Source organism: Pimephales promelas, chromosome 7 (assembly GCF_988280905.1).
Source record: "Pimephales promelas chromosome 7, fPimPro1.hap1.1, whole genome shotgun sequence".
Taxonomy (NCBI): domain Eukaryota; kingdom Metazoa; phylum Chordata; class Actinopteri; order Cypriniformes; family Leuciscidae; genus Pimephales; species Pimephales promelas.
Window position 1 is genome coordinate 20873075 of NC_142775.1, and position 19022 is coordinate 20892096.

General features: G+C 36.2%; 2 protein-coding genes and 1 long non-coding RNA gene across 4 annotated transcripts; all 3 read right to left on the bottom strand.

Annotated features, from left to right (window-relative positions):
• Window positions 1–91: 91 nt before the first annotated feature.
• On the bottom strand, window positions 92–11138 carry cdc50c (Cdc50 family member C). Its single transcript, XM_039655602.2, has 7 exons — window positions 10640–11138; window positions 9853–9969; window positions 9002–9109; window positions 8482–8575; window positions 8243–8398; window positions 7956–8168; window positions 92–419 (listed from the first exon to the last, which is right to left on the bottom strand). Exons 1-7 carry the CDS (start codon window positions 10835–10837, stop codon window positions 232–234), a joined length of 1074 nt encoding a protein of 357 aa, XP_039511536.2. The 5' UTR covers window positions 10838–11138; the 3' UTR covers window positions 92–231.
• LOC120471275 (uncharacterized) lies at window positions 2999–7041 on the bottom strand. The gene is made up of 4 exons (XR_016169284.1): window positions 6577–7041; window positions 5917–5981; window positions 5419–5519; window positions 2999–4730 (listed from the first exon to the last, which is right to left on the bottom strand). It is a non-coding gene; the product is annotated as an uncharacterized LOC120471275 (long non-coding RNA).
• Window positions 11139–11270: 132 nt separating the features above from the next.
• cmss1 (cms1 ribosomal small subunit homolog) lies at window positions 11271–18745 on the bottom strand. Of its 2 annotated transcripts, none has more exons than XM_039655603.2 (9): window positions 18589–18745; window positions 17925–18133; window positions 14678–14755; window positions 14196–14331; window positions 14041–14100; window positions 12894–12996; window positions 12662–12810; window positions 12457–12545; window positions 11271–11538 (listed from the first exon to the last, which is right to left on the bottom strand). In XM_039655603.2, exons 1-9 carry the CDS (start codon window positions 18635–18637, stop codon window positions 11455–11457), a joined length of 957 nt encoding a protein of 318 aa, XP_039511537.2. In that variant the 5' UTR covers window positions 18638–18745; the 3' UTR covers window positions 11271–11454. The 2 variants fall into 2 exon arrangements, with proteins under 2 accessions (XP_039511537.2, XP_039511538.2); XM_039655604.2 differs by having other exon boundaries at window positions 17925–18124; window positions 18589–18740.
• Window positions 18746–19022: the final 277 nt, after the last annotated feature.

Sequence of the window (19022 nt, forward strand, 5' to 3'; positions counted from 1 at the left end):
TTTTCGATGTGTGTTTTTGAATGCCACTGTATATGAAACTATTAATATTATTATTATTAAACCATACAAAATGGGTTTTGGACACAATTAGTTGTTTTTTTTCCTCATAATTAGAGAGGATGATATGTACAATGCATATGTACACTTCAATTGCTTCCAATGTGCCTATAATGACTTTTATGGGCAATGTTTGTCATTCTTTTCTGGTATACATTTCCTTCTTTCTTTGGCTTATTCCTCCATGTTCTTGCCCTCTTTGCCCACTTTCACAAACACCACTGTGAGTACAATAGCTGCCACCAAGCTCATTCCACCAGTCACCAGGTACGCAATGGGCAAGAAGTAATTCTGCCCACCAAACCAGGTCACCATGGAGATCACCAGCTCCTTCTGACCTTGAAAGGGCTCGACAGGAAAATCTGAAGGTATTAGTCAAGGCTAAATCTAAGATAGAAATGAAATGGATACATATAGGCCCGGTTTCACAGACAGGTCTTAGATTGAGCCAGGATTAGGCCTTAGTTCAATTAGGACATTTAAAGGGTAACTAGTCCCCTGGTCAGAGCCTGACTCCACCCACTGGCAATATTTGAAAAATGCTGAAAAAGTGGGCAGACCCCAGCGGAGATAGAGGGGACGAAATAGATATTAAAACACTCTATCCTGATCGTTTTCAATACTCGCAATTACAACTCCTGTCCTGACTGGTTTTGACGAAACAAGCTGGTTTTTATACTGCCAAGGGCGTATCTTGTACCAAGAGCGTGGTGAGCTGAAACCTGCGTACGTCACGAACATCCAATAGGAAAATTCAACTGCAGTATTCACCCATCAACCTGAAGAGGGCACTGAAGACGTTTTTACACCATATATTGTAGAAATAAAACACTTTACACACAAATGTCAAAAAAGTTACTCGAATCAATGACTGGTATTAATAAAGATCCATTTTTACAGATCATTAACTAAAAAAGTTGGTTTAGGGTTTAGTTACTCTTTAAGTAACTTTTAGAAACGTGCCTTAGAAAACAAAAAAACATGGTGTCAAAACAATGGCACTGACCTACCTATAAGATATGTCAGATATTCAAGTTGGTTTAAGTTAAAACAGCTCAAACTTGCATCTTAGTCTGGGACTATCTTAAACCTTGTCTACTAAACCAGGGGATAGTGTCTTAAAGGGATAGTTGGCCCAAAAATGTATTACCTCATCCTTATGTTGTTCCAAGCCTATATGACTGACTTTCTTATGTGGAACGAAAAGTAAAGTAAAGGTATATTTCCCCCAAAAAATGAAAATTCTGTCATTTACTTACCCCCATGTTGTTCCAAACCTGTATGAGTTTCATGTTCAACACAAAAGATATTTGTTTGATTACCAACTTTCTTTAAAATATCTTCCTTTGTGTTCAGCAGAAGAAAGACACCCAATTCAGGATTGGAACATCATGAAGGTTTTTATTTTTGTGTGAACTATCCCTTAAACTGTAGTATACGATGTTGAAAATCAGTCGAGAAAGCCTGAAACGGGAGGGACGTTTTAAAAAACTCATCCCGCCTCTCCACACACACACACACCCCTCCCCTCTGCTACGTGATCCCTCCCGGGAAACGAATTGAACAACGTCACTCAGTCAAGTTGTGATCATCATACTTTCACAACATTGCTTAGTCGCTTCAATCACATCATATGTAAAATTGCCTTTAGACACTTGAACTTAGTTGCTTCATCAACAATTCAATGACACGTTTGAGATCACGCCAACGCAAGATTAGCAACACATGAAATGTTCTACACTACCCACCACCATAACTATGATATTAGTAGTATTGCGAAGGTTTTGAGTAATTGTTATAGCAGCATACAGCGCATCTTGTTTAAATTCCGATCGGCTCAAACAGAAACCCGCTAGGCATACTGAAATATAATCAAGCACTTCAAGAAATACATTTACTTTGACCCATGATAGGCGATGCTAAACAGCTAACATTCCAATGCCGACCGGCAGAATTAGCAAGTTGTCAGACTAATAAAAAGTTATATATGTAACACTTCACGCGACTCACGCCATTTACGAGTATAAATAAATGTTAAACGTTACCTGCTCAACCAAATGTAAGCAGTGTCAGCATCGGTATTCAGTCCCAGATCTCGCTGAAGCTTTCTCCATCGGTCAATGGTGGACCCTATATTTATTCTCCTCAAATTTCGGCATTCTTCACATTTTCTTGTAGGGGCAATCAGGGGACGCTTGCTGTTGTCTCTTTCGTTTTTATCCATCGCTGTTATGCTACTTAGCTAGCTACCATATGCGGTCAGCTGCTAACGCGCGCGATTCTCATGACCCAGAAGGGGGGCGCGGTCGGGCGTGGTCGGGTGCGGTGGGGTGGAGACGCGAGCGCCAGGCGGAGTTTCAAGTGTAGCTGGTGATTGGATGAGAGCAGTTGACCAATGTGTAGCTGGTGGTCAACTTTCATTGGTCAACTTTTATGCGGCTGTACAGCCAATAGAGTGAATGGATTTTTTTCGTTCTTTTTTCTATTTATATTGTTAGGGTTGTACTACCCTGCAAACAAGCCTGCACTGGCCCTGTCCGGGCCCACTTAGGGCTAGCCTAAGGGCCCCCTGCAGGCTGCTAGCGCAGGGCCCATGAGAATTTGCTCATTGGCAAAACGTTGGGCCTGCATGGGCAGCCCTCACTTAGCCCTCACTAAACCCACACAGGGCCCGCACACTGGGCCCACAAAACGTTGGCCCTGCATGGGCAGCCCTCACTTAGCCCCAAGGAATCCCTCACTAAGCCCACACAGGGCCCGCACCGCACACACAGGGCATCTACAACAATAGATCTAGTTCACAATTAATCTGTTTCACTATAAATACTTTTTGGCTAATATAACTATAAGTCTTTGGGAAAAACAATTATTCTATACATCTGAATGCAGTCACCACATAACTAATTTCTGTATTTTCACAAATGTACAGAAGTCAAAGGGATTTCAAATCAATGTATTTATTAATTACAAAACATAAAACATTAAATTCAGGTTATTATATATAATATAATTACACTATTATATATTCACATAAAAAACAGAAACATAGAAAACAGCTGTTTTACATTATGATAAAATTTCACAATATTACTGTTTTTTTTTTAATAAATGCAAATAAATGCAAGCTTGATAAGCAGAATAGACTTCTTCCAAAATGTTTCCAAATTTTTTACCTGTATACTGTATATGATTTTATACAAAATAAATAGTAGTTAATAAGATTGACACTGTATTATATCTAGTAATATTGAAGCTAAACAGAGTCCCTATAACAGTGCAATTTGTAGATTTTTAGTCTTCGAGAAAATGTTTTATGAGTTGCAAACCTCTTTTTCTTTGCTTTCTTTCTCTCTCTCACAAACACAACACATCAGTTACACAAAACATCAGTTAAATTCTTCATTGCAGGTGCACAAATCCTATTCTAAAAATTACCAAACTCATAGGGTCATATTTTTGTTGATAAACAGTAACATTTTGGCCAATTATGCACATTTCTTGGTGTATAATTTTGTGAATCATCTATACTGTTTGGCTATTCTCATGTGGTCAAACTTCACTTTTCATTCACAGTCACATATGCTCAAACCCCGTGTGGCCGTGCCTTAAATGTCAGCATACATTTCTTACAGGGCTGTGCAAAAGTTAATTGCGATTAATTGCATTCAAAATAAAAGTCTGTGTTTACATAATATATTTGTGTGTGCTGTATATAATTATTTTGTATTAGGGCTGTGAAACGATTAATCGCATCCAAAATAAAAGTTTGTGTTCACATAAATTATATACGTTTGTGTAGTGTGTATAATTATTTTGTATATATAAATACACACACATGCATGTATATATTTAAGAAATATTTGCATGTTTGTACTGTATATATGTTTATACAAAATTAATATTATACATAAATATAAATCTTTGATATATCAATAACACATTTTTCTTAAATATATACATGCATATGTGTGTATTTATATATACAAAATAATTATACAGACATATATCATGTAAACACAAACTTTTATTTTTGATGCAATTAATCGTTACACAGCCCTATATTGTATATATAAATACACACACATGCATGTATATATTTAAGAAAATGTGTTATTCATATATAAAATATTTATATTTATATAATATAGATTATGTATTCATATATATATATATATATACACAGAATTTAAGTGCAAATAATTCTTAAATATATACATGCATGCATAGGTATTTATATATACAAAATAATTATATACAGCACACACAAATATATTATGTAAACACAGACTTTTATTTTGGATGCGATTAATTGCAATTAATTTTTGCACAGCCCTTTTTGTGATTTGAAAAAAAGAAAATTATTTGTACACCTCCAATGAAGAATTTGAAAAGCTGTAACTGCAGTGTTTTTTGTGAAAGAGAAAAAAGTTTGAAACTTAAAAAAAAAAAAACGTTCTATCTGTGACTACTTTACACCTGACTACTTTTAACTGACTACGTTACACCTACAGATTCCACTGTCACAGGTGCTCTGTTTTGCTATAATGAAACCTTTACAGAACATGATAGTAATCCGCCATCCATGTAAAAGCAGAGGTCGGTGTGGTGTACAGGTACATCTGTCCAGCCAACATCTCACGCCTTGATGCCTTCCACTGTGGATCCCAGAAAACCTGCAAAAAAAAAAAAAAAAAAAAAAAAAAATACAGTTCAAAATCTATCATACATAATCATACATCTGGTATCACAAATTATTCCAGGTTATTATAACAATTCCAGGTTCAATCAGGTTAAATGCTCAATATTAGAGCTGCACAATACTAAAAACCTTAAATAAAATATTTTGTTTATCTGCTGCTATATATATTGCGATATAAAAACAAATTTCAAGAGATTATTGAGTGAATCTGCATTGAAAATTATAACAAATTACAAGTATTGATAAATTCAATAGAAGAAAAATACATCTGAAATAAGCAGTGCATGAAGTTTTTTCGGAAAATCTAACTTATCAGGTACGGAAATTGAATTATCTAATGTAAAATAAGTCTTCACTGAGGTACAGCCTCTCTCTACTCTTACAAAATGACAAACAACCAGCCTGAAAAACACATGACAATGACACAAGATAATGTCTATAATAAATAGTGTGTGTGTAATTTCTTCAGTACCGTCAGCAGAACTGATAACATCTGAGCTTATCGATACTGCAGTCTTCCTTAATTTGGCCCCAGGGCCCGTTTAATGTTTAATACCGGGTTTCGGAACCTATTCCTACATATGGGTGAGTTCATATGGATGAAGGCCTGTTGTGTTTGGCCTCTTGGTTTGTGATGGTGATATAGCTATTGTGAAACTCACCTTCGTCATGTACTGGGTGTGGATGGCATCAAGATCTTGTCCTGAAGAATCACAGGATCAAATGATATCTCATCTGGTAACAAGAGCACAGCCATAACCCCCTGAATTCAGCATTTGAAAGTAAAAAGAATTTCAGTATTTATCAGTCAAACATACATAAAAAAATAGCTTTGAGTTGGACAGTATGGTGTCTCATTGGCCAACATAATTAAAAACACACCCAGAGAAAAAATAAAATAAAAAAATTTATATATATATATATATATATATACACTGTATATATATATATATATATATATATATACCCATGACTATTATCCTGAATTATTATAACTATGACTATTATAACATTATATTTGCCACCTATTATTTAGCTTCTCAAGTACAATGTCACTGAAAAAAACTGTAGTTAATGAATTTAAAGTGAGAGACTTCATTCAAAATCATAAATCCTACAGACCCACAACAATTAAACAGTATGTATGAAGTTTTGCTTACTATAGTCGAGGTCATAGCCGTGGAGATTGTCTTGGACCCCAGGGGGTGCAGCAGGACATGATGATCTTCAAGAAAATAACATGCAATGTGTCACAGAGCCAACAATATTACATTGAATTTACAATAGAACAAAGGGTTTAATACAAGGAAGCAAGCTAGAGCATAGCTAAAGAATATACATAAAAAATCTTAAGGTAATATATTGTGCAATAATGCATATGAAATAATTATCATGATTAAACAATAATTCCCCTTTGTTGTGTTTTTTTCCTGTTCCTTCTGAAATCACTTATTACCAATATTTGTAAATGACGTCATTACAATGAATTCTTTCAAGGTTAAATAAATTAACTTAGCTAACTTCCAATCACCCATTGACAAATTACCAGCAAAACAAAACTATCAAAAACTGTTATCAACACAAAAATGTGGTTAAAAACCCACACTTATGTAAAACAAGAGCTCAATTGTAACGTAAACAACTTAACGTTAACGTTAGCTCTTCTGAAAACGGTTCAGTCAGATGCTAACGGACTTTATCGAAGACACAAAACTATTTCTATAAAGTAAATATTCAACAGAAGTGTATCAATTACACGTAAGACATATATCAGGAAGGTTTGTATGTATTATTTGTGTGATTTTGGTAACTAGACTTACCTGAAAGCAGAGAAAACAACAGTGAGAGACGCTAGTTTGCTGTTTGTCAGTTGATGGGTTTCCTCGTTTCCATGGTTTCCATCTGCTCGCGCGCGCTCCTGTCTTTGAATCAGATTTGAATGCGACTCGCGCACGTACGCCCATATTGAAACCATAGAACACGTCAAAAGGCACGCAGCATTTAAATAAACATCTAGAATTATAACATTTAACAATTTAAAATATCATTAATTTTATATAATGAATTTAAACTCATTGTGTAGTTCTATGACCCATTCAGTTGACAATTATGCTTTTTAATACCATTTTGCTTTTACTTTTATTGTAAAGCAATTTCATGACATCTGTATTATATAAAGGCCTACATGTAATATAAAGAGCAACGTGTAATATAAATATGTAACATAAAGTGTGGAATGAAACTGCAACAGGCCCGTAATTTCATTACCATCTTTATATAAAGAGTGCTTTCTTATTCTCTTATATATATATATATCTTAAAAAAAATAAAACATTTTTTAAACAATTTAAATATATATATATATATATATATATTTAAATTGTTTAATTTTTTTTTAAGAGAATTAAAATTACCAAGTTATTAGTGCTTTCTTATTCTCTTTATATATATATATATATATATATATATATATATATATATTATTAGTGCTTTCTTATTCTCTTAATATATATATATATATATATTTTATTTATTTTTTTTTTTTAATTTTTAAGAGAATTAAAATTACCAAGTTATTATGATTAGAGGACGTACTGACGACATTGTGGGCATGTGGGCAAATCTAAATGTGGGCTACCTAAACTAAACCCGCATGGGCCCAAAGGTGCAAAACCTGCTCATGGGCCCGAATGGGATGGCCCACAGTGGGCCATCATGGGCTTAATGTGGGCAGCCCGCTAGTGTGGGCTCCTCACTGATAGCCCGCAGTGAGCCCAAAGCTGTGGGCCTCGTCTGGGCAACCCGCACTGGGCCTGTTTAGGTTTGGCGTGGGCTGGCCCTAGCCCACTGTGCCCACAAAAAGCCAGCGTCGGCCCCGCAGGGGCATGTTTGCAGGGTATATAACTGTAACCAGCATATAAACGAGGATATTAATAATGAACAATCTTTGAAATCTTATACCCTAGCTTTAAGTCATGGAGGTTTGGAACAACATGAGAGTGAGTAAATGATGACAAAATTTTCATTTTGGGGTGAACTATCCAAACTAAGGCAAAAACAAATTAACAAAAGCTGACCCATTGTGACCATACGATTTTGTCAGGGGAGTAATAAGATGTCACCAAAACAAAAGCCTGGCTGCTGCCGAACCCTTTCCTTCCATTTACAAGCAATTCTGTCCTTCATGAGCAAAGGATACTGTAAATTATTGAGAGGCTGTAGTTGCCACTGGGTAGGCCTTGTTTGAAAGGCCCTTGAGCACGATTGAGAACCCCATAAAGCTTTTTGAAATTAGGGAAGGCCGCCTCTCTCATCCAAACAATCAGGTCGTCATTTATGAAGCCATTGTTGTTGGAGTCTGTGTCATCCAGCTCATAAACCGGACGCTGCCAGTATAAGGGCCGAATCGTGCCTGAGAACAAACAGAGAGACAACAATGAGAAAAACAGACACATGCTCATAACACATGCAGCACATGCCGTGTACCTTCAAAGGCTTGTCGGAGTGTGAATGTGTTGTTGGTCGGAGGGTTACGGAACTTGACATTTTTGTCCGTGTACCAAGCGATACCCTTCCTGTAGAGTGGAACTGGTAGGCCTCCTCCTGGCTCATTCGTTGGATAATAGAACACTGTTAATGAATCTAAAATAAAAATAAAATGGTATAAACAAACCACGAGCAGCAAGCAAACTGGCTTATTAGCATAATACTAACATGTGTCTCACCGTTGAACATGCTGTTGGCCACAGCACCACATGGGGCAATGGGTAGTGCTCTGTTTGCATCGTAATCGAACGGAGCGCAGTACGAACTCGGTGCCTACGTGAGAAATGGTAAAAGGACTGCATTTTTATAGCGCTTTCACAGACCCAATGGCCACCAAAGCGCTTTACATTTTGCCTCACATTCACCCATTCACACACTCATTCATACACCAACGGCGGTGTCAGCCACACAAGGCGCCATCCAGCTTGTCGGGAGCAGCTGGGGTTAGGCGTTTTGCTCATGGACACCTCGAGACTTGGTCAGGTGGAACCAACCTTCTGGTTTGTAGACAACCTACATGAACCACTGAGCCACTGCCGCAATAACAACATGTTGGATGTGATAACAGCACTACTAATGTGAAGCATAGTGAGAGATCAAATAAAGACAGACGTTACTTTAATCAGTGAGTGGGAGGGATGAGGAAAGTGTGTGAAAAAGGAGCGCAAACAGAAGGGGAGTAAAAGAGACGTCCAGCACCTTCAGGTTGTTCTTCCTCCCCACCATCTGTGCATCATCACGGGAGTCCATGTACCTCCGCAGATTCTGATGAAAGTTCCTCAGACCGTAGTAAAAGAATACATCGCCCTGAGGGAAACAGCATGCTATCAGACATAGCACTACATCATGTTGAAAGGAAACACGCTGATGACAAATTATGAGGTTCATATGGTGTCTCGTTTAAATTAGACATTTGTAATATGAATTTAATTTAGGATGTCTTCTCTCTCAATCTCTCTCTCTCTTTTTTAAAGTACGGGTTAAATACAGAAAATATATTTTTTTTTATTTTTTTATTTAACAGTAAGACATACATACAAACAAACCAACATAGTGCAGTAGTGAGCAATCTTGTAAATCCACAATTCCAGCAGTGGCAATACAGAAAATAATTTGAAAAATTAGACAATGAATTATGTTATTTGAGTTTATGTAAATGCCGTTTTAACAGTGGGACTGTTCTAGGCAGAAAATGCTCTTATTCTGCTGGAAACAGTGCATGAAACTAAAGTTAGGTTTACTGGTTGTAAATAGTCATGCCAGGAGTTCAAAACTGGTATATTATTTATAAAATTGGATATAACTTTGTGCAGGCAAGGCTAGTGAGAGATTTTAACTAGTGTTGTATTGTGCACACAATTTTCCTTTCATTATTGTTGAAAACAGTTGTGCTGCTTAATATTTATTTCAAAGCCATAATACATGCTTTTTCAGGTTTCTTTGATGAATAGACAGTTCAGAAGAACATCAATCATTTGTAACATTTTTGATTAGTTTAATGCTTTTCCATTAACTTTTGAACTGTCAAATTATTTCTTGAACTGACCCACCGAAAAGTTTTTGGGAATGTAGAAGCTGACTGAGCATGTGCAGGCCGTTCTGGTGTGGATGGCATGCTTCCGCATCTCGAAGCACTGTTGACATGTTCCAGCATTAGTGTAATCCACCTACAACATACGACATGCGTGTAAAATTTAACTGTGGTTGGAGTTATGGCAGTACATACTCCATTCACCCCTTTTCTTTCCATCATTTATCAATGTGACCATATGAGCAATTTTTTTTATAGAGATACCATAATGTAGCAAACCAGATTTTTATGCTTAATAAAAACAGATTGATGCCCATGCAAATGCTGCTGTCATTTTGTTATATGGTTGCTAAGATGTTCAGGGTGGTTGTTTACTGGCCCAATTTAAAATAGCGCACCCCCAAGGCTATGATATTCTGGTCTGTAGATATGGCTGCCTTAGCAAGCCATGCTAATAACAATACAGACAACAATCATGGTCATATGTAGTTAGTCAGCTACTTTAATTAAACAACGAAATTGAACGGTTTACAAGTGCTAATGTAATGACTTTGAATTAAAAAAGTTTAATAGCGAAACCAATATTTTGAATTGGCCAAATGACAAATGTTAGGTCTACATTATGAGTACAAAATAGCAAAAGGAATTGACTAATACTTAAAGTTACACTATAAGAACACAGCAAATTAATTTTCGGGTTGTGCTGATCTTGTTTCCAGAGGAACACATCCTTCTGGTCACTTCCTGCAGTCTTGCACATTCGCACTTGATAAAAATAAATAAATAAAATAAAAGAACCCTCTAACCTTCAGTTCGTGTGTTTTCTGAACAGTGATGAGGAGCCAGACGCCTAGAAACAAGCACACGAGAGAGATGATGTAGAAAGTTGGCAGCACGGTCTGTGCCGTGAGAGATGGAGACCAGGCGGGTAACCTCTGCTGTTTAAATGCGGAGTTATCCGGGCGCCTCGACAATGGCCCTGTAGCAGCCTGCTTCTTTCCCATCTCAGATTCTCTACAACTTCACAAAAATAGTAATAATGACACAGTTTCAAATAAGAAAGTGTTTTCTTTAACTGCCACCAGAGCAAATTTTCTCAGTTCCCAGTATGACTGAACCTTTGAACCTTAAGTGACTGTTACTTATTAACTTCAACCATGAACCACCCCACCTTATACACACAGAGCAGTTCTCCCTGTCTTTAGCTCTGACTGTAAACCTCCCCAGTGCTCCACACATTCTTTTCTATCAGAACTGAGTCTCTCCTCATTCCTGGACTCTGCCGTAATGTGTGGGAGCCGCATTTGAAAAAAATGTGTGTGCACTTGGTGCCTGAGCATGTGTGTTGTAACAGGATATTGCATTAAGCAAAATATTCAGAAAAAAGTATAAACAATCTAAAATGGGAGGGGCTCCTGATGCAAAAAACTGGGCAGATTTTCTTTGTCCAATCAGATATTTTTATTTTTAATTGTAAAAAACAACACTCACACGTAACATATTTTTCTTTTGCAGCAGACATATTTCACTAAAATACATTATAATAGTTCTATCAAATACATACCGAGCAAGTAAATGAATACGTGTAAAACATGTAAATACAGAGAACAGAACAGACTGCTCAAAAGAGTCCTATTTTAAATTTTCCTTCCCTGCAGCTATGAATTAGACCACGGTCCATCATTTTCAGAAAGTCTTCTTTCACCTGAAACACACAACAAAAATATTTTAAGCTATTTTCCCCACAGTTATTCGAAGTCAGTTAAACCCAAATAAATCCAAATAAGCAACGTTCTCTTGATCAGATATGCACATTTAAAATTTAGTCTCTTTCCAGGAAAATGGAGCAAAAATTTTGATGTTCTTGTTCAAACAACTCACAACAGCAAGTAGCAAAACACATTTTTTAATGGCTGTGATGTAAACCAATCCCTTTTGATTGTGTACTGTCGATATGTACCATTTTTACAGGAAATATGTTGGCAGTAAATAATCTGTATTAAAGGGCTAGTTCACCCAAAAATAAAATTTCGGTCAATATTACTCACCCTCATGTCGTTCCAAACCCCTAAGATCTTCGGAACACAAGTAATGATTTTTTTTGATGAAATCTGACAGCTTTCGGACCCCCATAGACTGCAACATTATTACCACTTTCAAGGCCCCAAAATATGGTAAAGACATTGTTAAAATAGTCCATGTGACTACAGTGTTTCAACTTTAATGTTATGAAGTGACGAGAATAACAAAAAACAAAAATAATGACTTTTCTCTGACACCGTTCACGTGAGCAGTGCACCAGTACCTTTCTGGGCCTTGAAAGTGGAAATGAAGTTGCTGTCTATGGAGGGACAGAAAGCTCTCGTATTTCATCAAAAATATCTTAATTTGTGTTCCAAAGATAAACGAACACTTACGGGTTCGGAACGACATGAGGGTGAGTAATTAATAACAGAAATTTCATTTGAGTGAACTTTTCCTTTAAGTGTGTTTCAAAATCATCCATAATTTTGACTAGTTACATTAGATATTAATATTGTATGTATATTTCATCTTTATCTATATTATAATTCTTTAAAAAGTATCTTTGGAATGTTGTAACAAACATGTCTGTCCTTGCTACCTCTGGTATATCCACCATTCTCCTGAGCTTCTGGTCTCGGTAGTTCCAGTCCAGTACCAGATACCTCAGTCCTTGCACAGTCAAACCCTCTAAAGCACAAAAATCAAGGAGCGAAAAAAGACGTTTCACAAAACTGAAAGCCATGCAAGTTGGTTAAAATAACATTTACAAGATGTACGAGAGACAAATGTGCTTCAAATCAAACCTTTTTCTAACAAAGCAGCAATTCTCCCAGGAGTTCCAACAGCAATATGGGTCACACCTTTACTCAATGCCTTTATCTGGTCATCCACTTTGATGTGTTTCGCGAACAGCTTTAGCACTTTCGCTTGGCCTTTAAATGCTATCAGCTGTCTTAAATGCAAAGAGAGAAAAAAAGGTCTTACACTTGGGGAAACAAACTCTGTATTATTCAAAACAGAACAACTGAAACTCACTTAATAAGATCAATAGTTCTAAGAGCGGATCCGCAAACGATGAGAAACACCACTGACTGGGTCTGGGTGTGCTGCTTCTGGATTTTAGCCCACTTTGGACAAACTGAAATGAAAAATTTCAATATGAAAAGTGTTAATACAAACTTTATACATGCATTCATTAAGGAATTAACACAATGGAGACAATTAATAAACCCACCTGACTTGCCATTAAAACGTTTGGTGTCAGTAAGAGTTGTTTTGAAAGAAATACTTTTATTCAGGAAGGATAAAAGTAGCATTATATTGATCAAAGGTGACAATAAAAACATTATAATGTTGCAAGAGATTTACATTTCAAATAAATGAAGTTCTTTAATGATATGCTTTTTTATTAATAAAAAATTTTGGTTGTCAATATTGATAATAATAATAAATGTTTCTTGAGCAGCAAATCAGCATATTATAATAATTTCTGAAGGATCATGCGACACTGAAGACTGGAGTAATGATGCTGGAAATTCAGCTTTGCCTCACAGGAATAAATTACACTTACAATATAGTACATTTATATGTTTTTACATATTTTTTTTCACAATATAATTTTATTTTTGATCAGATAAACGCACCTGTGGCGAGCATAACAGACTTCTTTGAATGGTAATTTCTATTCTGTAATGGGTAAATATTTGCTTATAACAAAATGAGTGTGTCAGATGCCCCTGGTTTGAGGTCAATATTTATTTTTGGGTGAACCATACTTTTATTCTTTTGTTGAACACAACAGAAAATATCTTAAAGAATGTTGATAATTAAAGAGTTGACGATAGCCTTTGACATAGTAGGAAAAAAACTATGCAAGTCAATGGCTACCATCAACTGTATGGTTACCAAATATCTTCTTTTGTGTTCAGAAGAACAGAAGAATAAAAGGATTGTTCACCCAAAAATAAATACTGACCTCAAATCAGGAGCATCTGACACACTAATTTTAAATAAGCAAAGATTTACCCATTACAGAATATACATTACCATCAAAAGTTTGATGACAAAATGATGACAAAATTTACATTTTTGGGTGAATTATCCTTTTAAAAAATTGACAGACAGCATAAAAAGACAAACACGTCATATATATATATATATATATATATATATATATATTTACCTTCTTTGAGGTAAGAAGACAAGCTATGTGTAAGGTCATTACTGCTGAGGAAACAAGAGTCTGAAACAGAAAAGACAACAAACAAAAATTAACCTCATCATCCAATATCCAGATTCAAATGATTCTCAGACACAAACGTGCATTAATCAACTCACCGTTTAGTGTCAGATCCTCTTGCTCAATAACAGAGCGGGTCAGGCTGAAGTGATTCTTCAGAAGGCTCATAAGGTCAGCTGGAGAGCCCGGCGCAGGTTCAGAACTTGTCAGGACATCTGTGATAGTTTTCTTCTTCTAATGACAAATGAGAATTATTCAACAATAACATGTTTTAACAGTGGCAGAGACAGTGACAAAAAATGGAATGAATGAATTCAGATAAGCTCCATACCCTAATATAAATTAAGACGCAATTATCTTAATTATCATACTAATAATAACCGAGACCTATGAAAACTGAGAAATGAGCTGTCAAATTATGGTCCGTAAAATCAAAGCATCTCTGGGGTAAGTTTGTACTTTTTGCCACTTTTATATCGAGCATGAAGTGATCAAAAATAGTCTAAAGAGCATATTGAACTGGGCAAAGGACTTTGACATCTACAGTAACATTAATAGAAATGTGAATTATAATTCTTACCTTTCTTCTCTTCTTCTTTTTGTTGGACTCCTTATCACCCTTTTCCTCTGATCTCTCCTCTGTGATGAAACATTCTTTCTGCAGGGAAAGACAGTCTTTACTTAAAGATGCCCTGCTTCTGTTTTTGCTCATAAGACCTTTTTTGTCTCAAAGACATCTCTTTGATGAAAGACTTAAATGCCTGAACCCAAGGAAAAAAAAAAAAGATTTGCAAAGTTGAGGTTTCTATATTTTTCTTAAGTGCCCATATTGTGCTCATGTACAAGTTCATAACTGTATTTTTGAAGAAATCTTCAAATTCTGCTAGAATAAATTTACATGACTTAAAATTCAAAAAACATTATTTTTCTCATATTATACATTACTGTAATAGCACCTCTTCAGTCTGAAAAGCTCTGTTTTAGTTCCTTTAAAGCCTTTCCAAAAAGCCCAGTCTGCAATTGTCTATAATAGGAGACCTTTAAAGGTGCTATATGTAACTTAATAAAATGAATGCTTTTTTATTGCCTGTGTGTGAAGGGGTTGTAATCACACATTACAATGACCCACTTGTCTGTTTTTGATATTAGCTCTGAAGGCCAGTATTCCTGTTTCTATGTGAAGTCTCTGGGTCGTATTTTCTGCGAAATCCATCGGATGTGATGTGCATGCGCACAGTGATGTAGTGGTGCCTGGAGAAGTGGGTATACTCTTAATTTATGCCCCCAATATTTTTTTTAAGCGTCCCAGCAAAGGATGAACACCCTGTGTTATAAACAGTGACATGTAAGACAACTAGTCTTGCATTAATATTCAATATGCAAGACTATAGAATAGAGTATAATGAATACAATAGAACACATAGAATCAGTAGTATTCTTGCATATCAGGGCCGCACATATAGTTTTCTAAATACCCAGGTGCCAGGTCCCATAAATTTTATTGTTAGGGGGGTTCGGGGGCATGCCCCCCCCAAGAAAATTTAGATTTTCCTGATCTCGAAATGAGCATTTTAAGGTGTTTTGATGGCCAAAAAAATTGACAACAATAGCTTTAAAAGCATGAAGTAGCCTATTTGATCAGATTCTTAAACATGAGAATCAGTTCCAGTTTCAGCGACTTTTCTTTCCTAAATTAATCAATGTTTTTTTGGACTAATCTGTTAATTTAATTAATGGTTCAATTGCTCATTCAAAAAGACAGTCACTTGTCGCCACCCTCTGGCTAAATGATGCAATTGGCGCAAACGCAGACAAGTCAAACACATTCGAAAAAATGTTATACAAATATATTTATACAATAATAATGGCAATATATTTAATAGGGTGCTTGTGTTGTTAAATTGAGCTTGTAATTTCCACTGCCTTTAATCAAACTGATTATTTCTGTCGGTCATTTAAAACGTCTATTGAAAAACAGACGTAAATTTGAGCTACTTGCATCTTATCTCGCACTGTATGATCGTTAACTGAAGTGAAGGGATTCGCGCTCAGCTCGCGCTCCTATGAACAAAAATCCTGCATTCTTTGATTGGTCTCACGAACATTTTGATATTGACGAGCAGGTGAGTGCTGAAGCAGATCAGATGAGAAGGTCAGTTATCGTCGCAATGGGAGAATCATTGCAGCAACAAATTAGAGTTAATATTACGGGTACAACTCTAACGGGGTGTTTTTTTTATTCACGAAATTGGATTAGCAACTAAATGATGCGCATCAGAGGGGATTTAGAAGTGGGTATACGCAATGCTGACTGAAAAGGAAGTGGGTATACGCCATATACCTGCGTATACCCTGCACTACACCACTGCATGCGCACTCCTGAGCCTCTCTCCTTTTTATATTCCAGTCTATGCGACAGCACTGCAGCTAACACCATGGAGTCTCATAACACCAAAAAACAACCTGCCTCCAGCATAACACAGACTCCAACACAAACTCCACATAAATATAAAAAACAAATCAAAACAAAAATGTATCTGCTGAAGCTCGTCAGGCCAAACGTGAATTGGATCGACACCATCGGCAGAGTGTTTGAATTGTGGAGAGACCGCTGCTATTTTTATTGTGATAAATTACAAGTTTTCAGATATGCTGAAATAATGGTAAACTGTAATGAAATATCAAGATAAACTATGATATACATGAGACATGAAATGAACACAAAAGACTGTTCCAAGAACAAAAAGTAGGCGCTAGGATGTAACTTATTTTATGTACTAGATCTACTGTCTAACGTCACTCATCCCACTAATATATTGTTTATAATACACATTTCCAGACACATTCAGTACAGTAATGTTGCTTACTACGATCTTACTGTTACTGAAATTCAGTCTAGTTCACTAACCGTTTTCGTTATCATATTATACATTTATCTATGTTGACATTGCTGTCTGATTGTGAAAGATACACAAATAGTAGTGAAATGCCTTAGATAACCCCCATAGACTGTTAAAAAGGATAACACCACATGTCGGCTAAATGCAGTCAATGTAACGGTATCAGGGGGTACGAGCATGGAGCATTAGTTCAACGTCAATCTGATAGTAGCCTATTATTGTAAATTTGCAGTGGGAGTTTACATGAGTTTCCAGCATGTTGTGTGATGCTTCCTCCGGTGTGTTGAAAGTCTCAGTGTGGCCGTGTACCATGAGTGCTCGCTCTTGTGTTCGAGTGCGCGCAAGAGCACGAGCGCTCTTGTAAAAAACTGGTTGCAATCTGAAACATCAACGATAGAGGCCGCTAAAAATACATATAGCACCTTTAAATAGAAGCTAAATATTTTTAACAGGTTTCTAAAGGAACCCCCACCACAAAGCCTCACCCAAAACCCCTACGGCATTGGTTGAGACACACTTGAGCTTTAACAGAGTACAGTGGCCTGGCCACACACTTTTTCAACTTGGCAATATATATTAAAAAAAAAAAATCTCTTTTCTTTTGAGACCTGCTTGCTGTGATTATGATTGTAGCTTTCTTTGCTGAATCATGGGTAATGTTTTTCACCAGGAATTCAGCTTGAACACAAATAATAAACACCGATATAAGGATTTGTTAAATTATGTCAAATGATGGCTTCAACAAAAGCATCGATTAATTACATCTCAGTAGATCTGTCTTTAATGGTTTATAAGTTATTTTTATAAATCAATTTCCCTATGAACTGAAAGGGTTTTTTTTTTTAATTTCCAGGACCTGACAGTTGCACACTATTCAGTTTTCAATTTTTTTTAGCCTCACAATCTTCACTTTTGTGTGTGTATTACCTTAACAGTTTTCTTCTTTTTCTTGGTGCCGTCTTGAATCTTTTTTTCACCCTTCCTTTTCTTTGATGTGGATTTATTAGATTGTTCTTCGGTAAGTGGCTGTGTGTCCTCCTCTTGAATCTGTTTATCACGCTTCCTTTTCTTTGATATAGATTTAATTGGTTGTTCTTCTGTAAGTGGTTGTGTGTCCTCCTCTACCTCTGAAACACCTCAATGGGACAAAGTTTGCACATAAACGAAATGTCATGATGAACGTTGAATAATCAAATTAATAATAATAAAAAAGCTCAAATACAAACAGTACTACAACTACACTTGTTTACATGGGAGAAAACTACAAATCCCAAGATGCACCGAAGACAGGGCAAACACGTGTTTTGCGCAGTCTGAATCTAGTAAAAAATGTTAAGCCATCCGCCAATATGAGGCTAACCAAGTTCCAACTGATGCTCGTTTATTGACAGAAGTTTTATGCAAGTTATTATACAAAATAATTATTAACGATAACACAGAATCTTGTTAGGCAGAAGTTTCTAGAGCACTAGTGCGCCCTGGTAACGTTAGGCTGTTCAAAACCGACACGAGCAGAGCATAAACACGACATAAACACACTTCAGCGCGAAGTATGGTTCAAAAAAACAAAAAAAACCCTAGCATGTTTTACCTAAATTGTCTCCCTGGGTCCACCACTCGTCTCCCAAATCATCAGCCATGTCTCAAACCGCAGTCGCATGTCTGGAGTTTGCGCACGGCAGATTCGCATAGAACAACAATTGCGCGAATCTACCAGGTAAAAAACAAGACGTATTATCTAAAATAAATAATACTCAAATAAATGTTTTTACAATAATGCTTATATAATTGTAAGCAGAAATACCATTCGAGTGAACGAAAAGTGTACGTTGTTTTCTATTGTTCTTTAGTTACTTGTTTGATTATTGACGTTTATTTGTAACCTAACAATCATGCTAAAAATATATTGTAACCTAAAAATATATTTAGGTTCTCATGTGGTTTGTTTCATTATGCGGTATTCGGATTAACTAAGTCTGAACCACTAGGCGGCGCTGAGACCTACACAATTATAATTATCACTCT

What these genes read in the sequence shown, in the direction of transcription:
- cmss1 (XM_039655603.2), bottom strand. Translation starts at nt 18,637, where the DNA reads ATGGCTGATGATTTGGGAGACGAGTGGTGGACCCAGGGAGACAATTTA. An exon ending in GACCCAGGGAGACAATTTAG is followed by an intron (nt 18,134 to 18,588) that starts GTAAAACATGCT and finishes TGTCCCATTGAG; the next exon opens with GTGTTTCAGAGGTAGAGGAG. An exon ending in GAATGGTGGATATACCAGAG is followed by an intron (nt 11,539 to 12,456) that starts GTAGCAAGGACA and finishes TGTGTGTTTCAG; the next exon opens with GTGAAAGAAGACTTTCTGAA.
- cdc50c (XM_039655602.2), bottom strand. Translation starts at nt 10,837, where the DNA reads ATGGGAAAGAAGCAGGCTGCTACAGGGCCATTGTCGAGGCGCCCGGAT. An exon ending in AGAAAACACACGAACTGAAG is followed by an intron (nt 9,970 to 10,639) that starts GTTAGAGGGTTC and finishes CGTATGTTGTAG; the next exon opens with GTGGATTACACTAATGCTGG. An exon ending in GGCCAACAGCATGTTCAACG is followed by an intron (nt 8,399 to 8,481) that starts GTGAGACACATG and finishes TTTTTATTTTAG; the next exon opens with ATTCATTAACAGTGTTCTAT.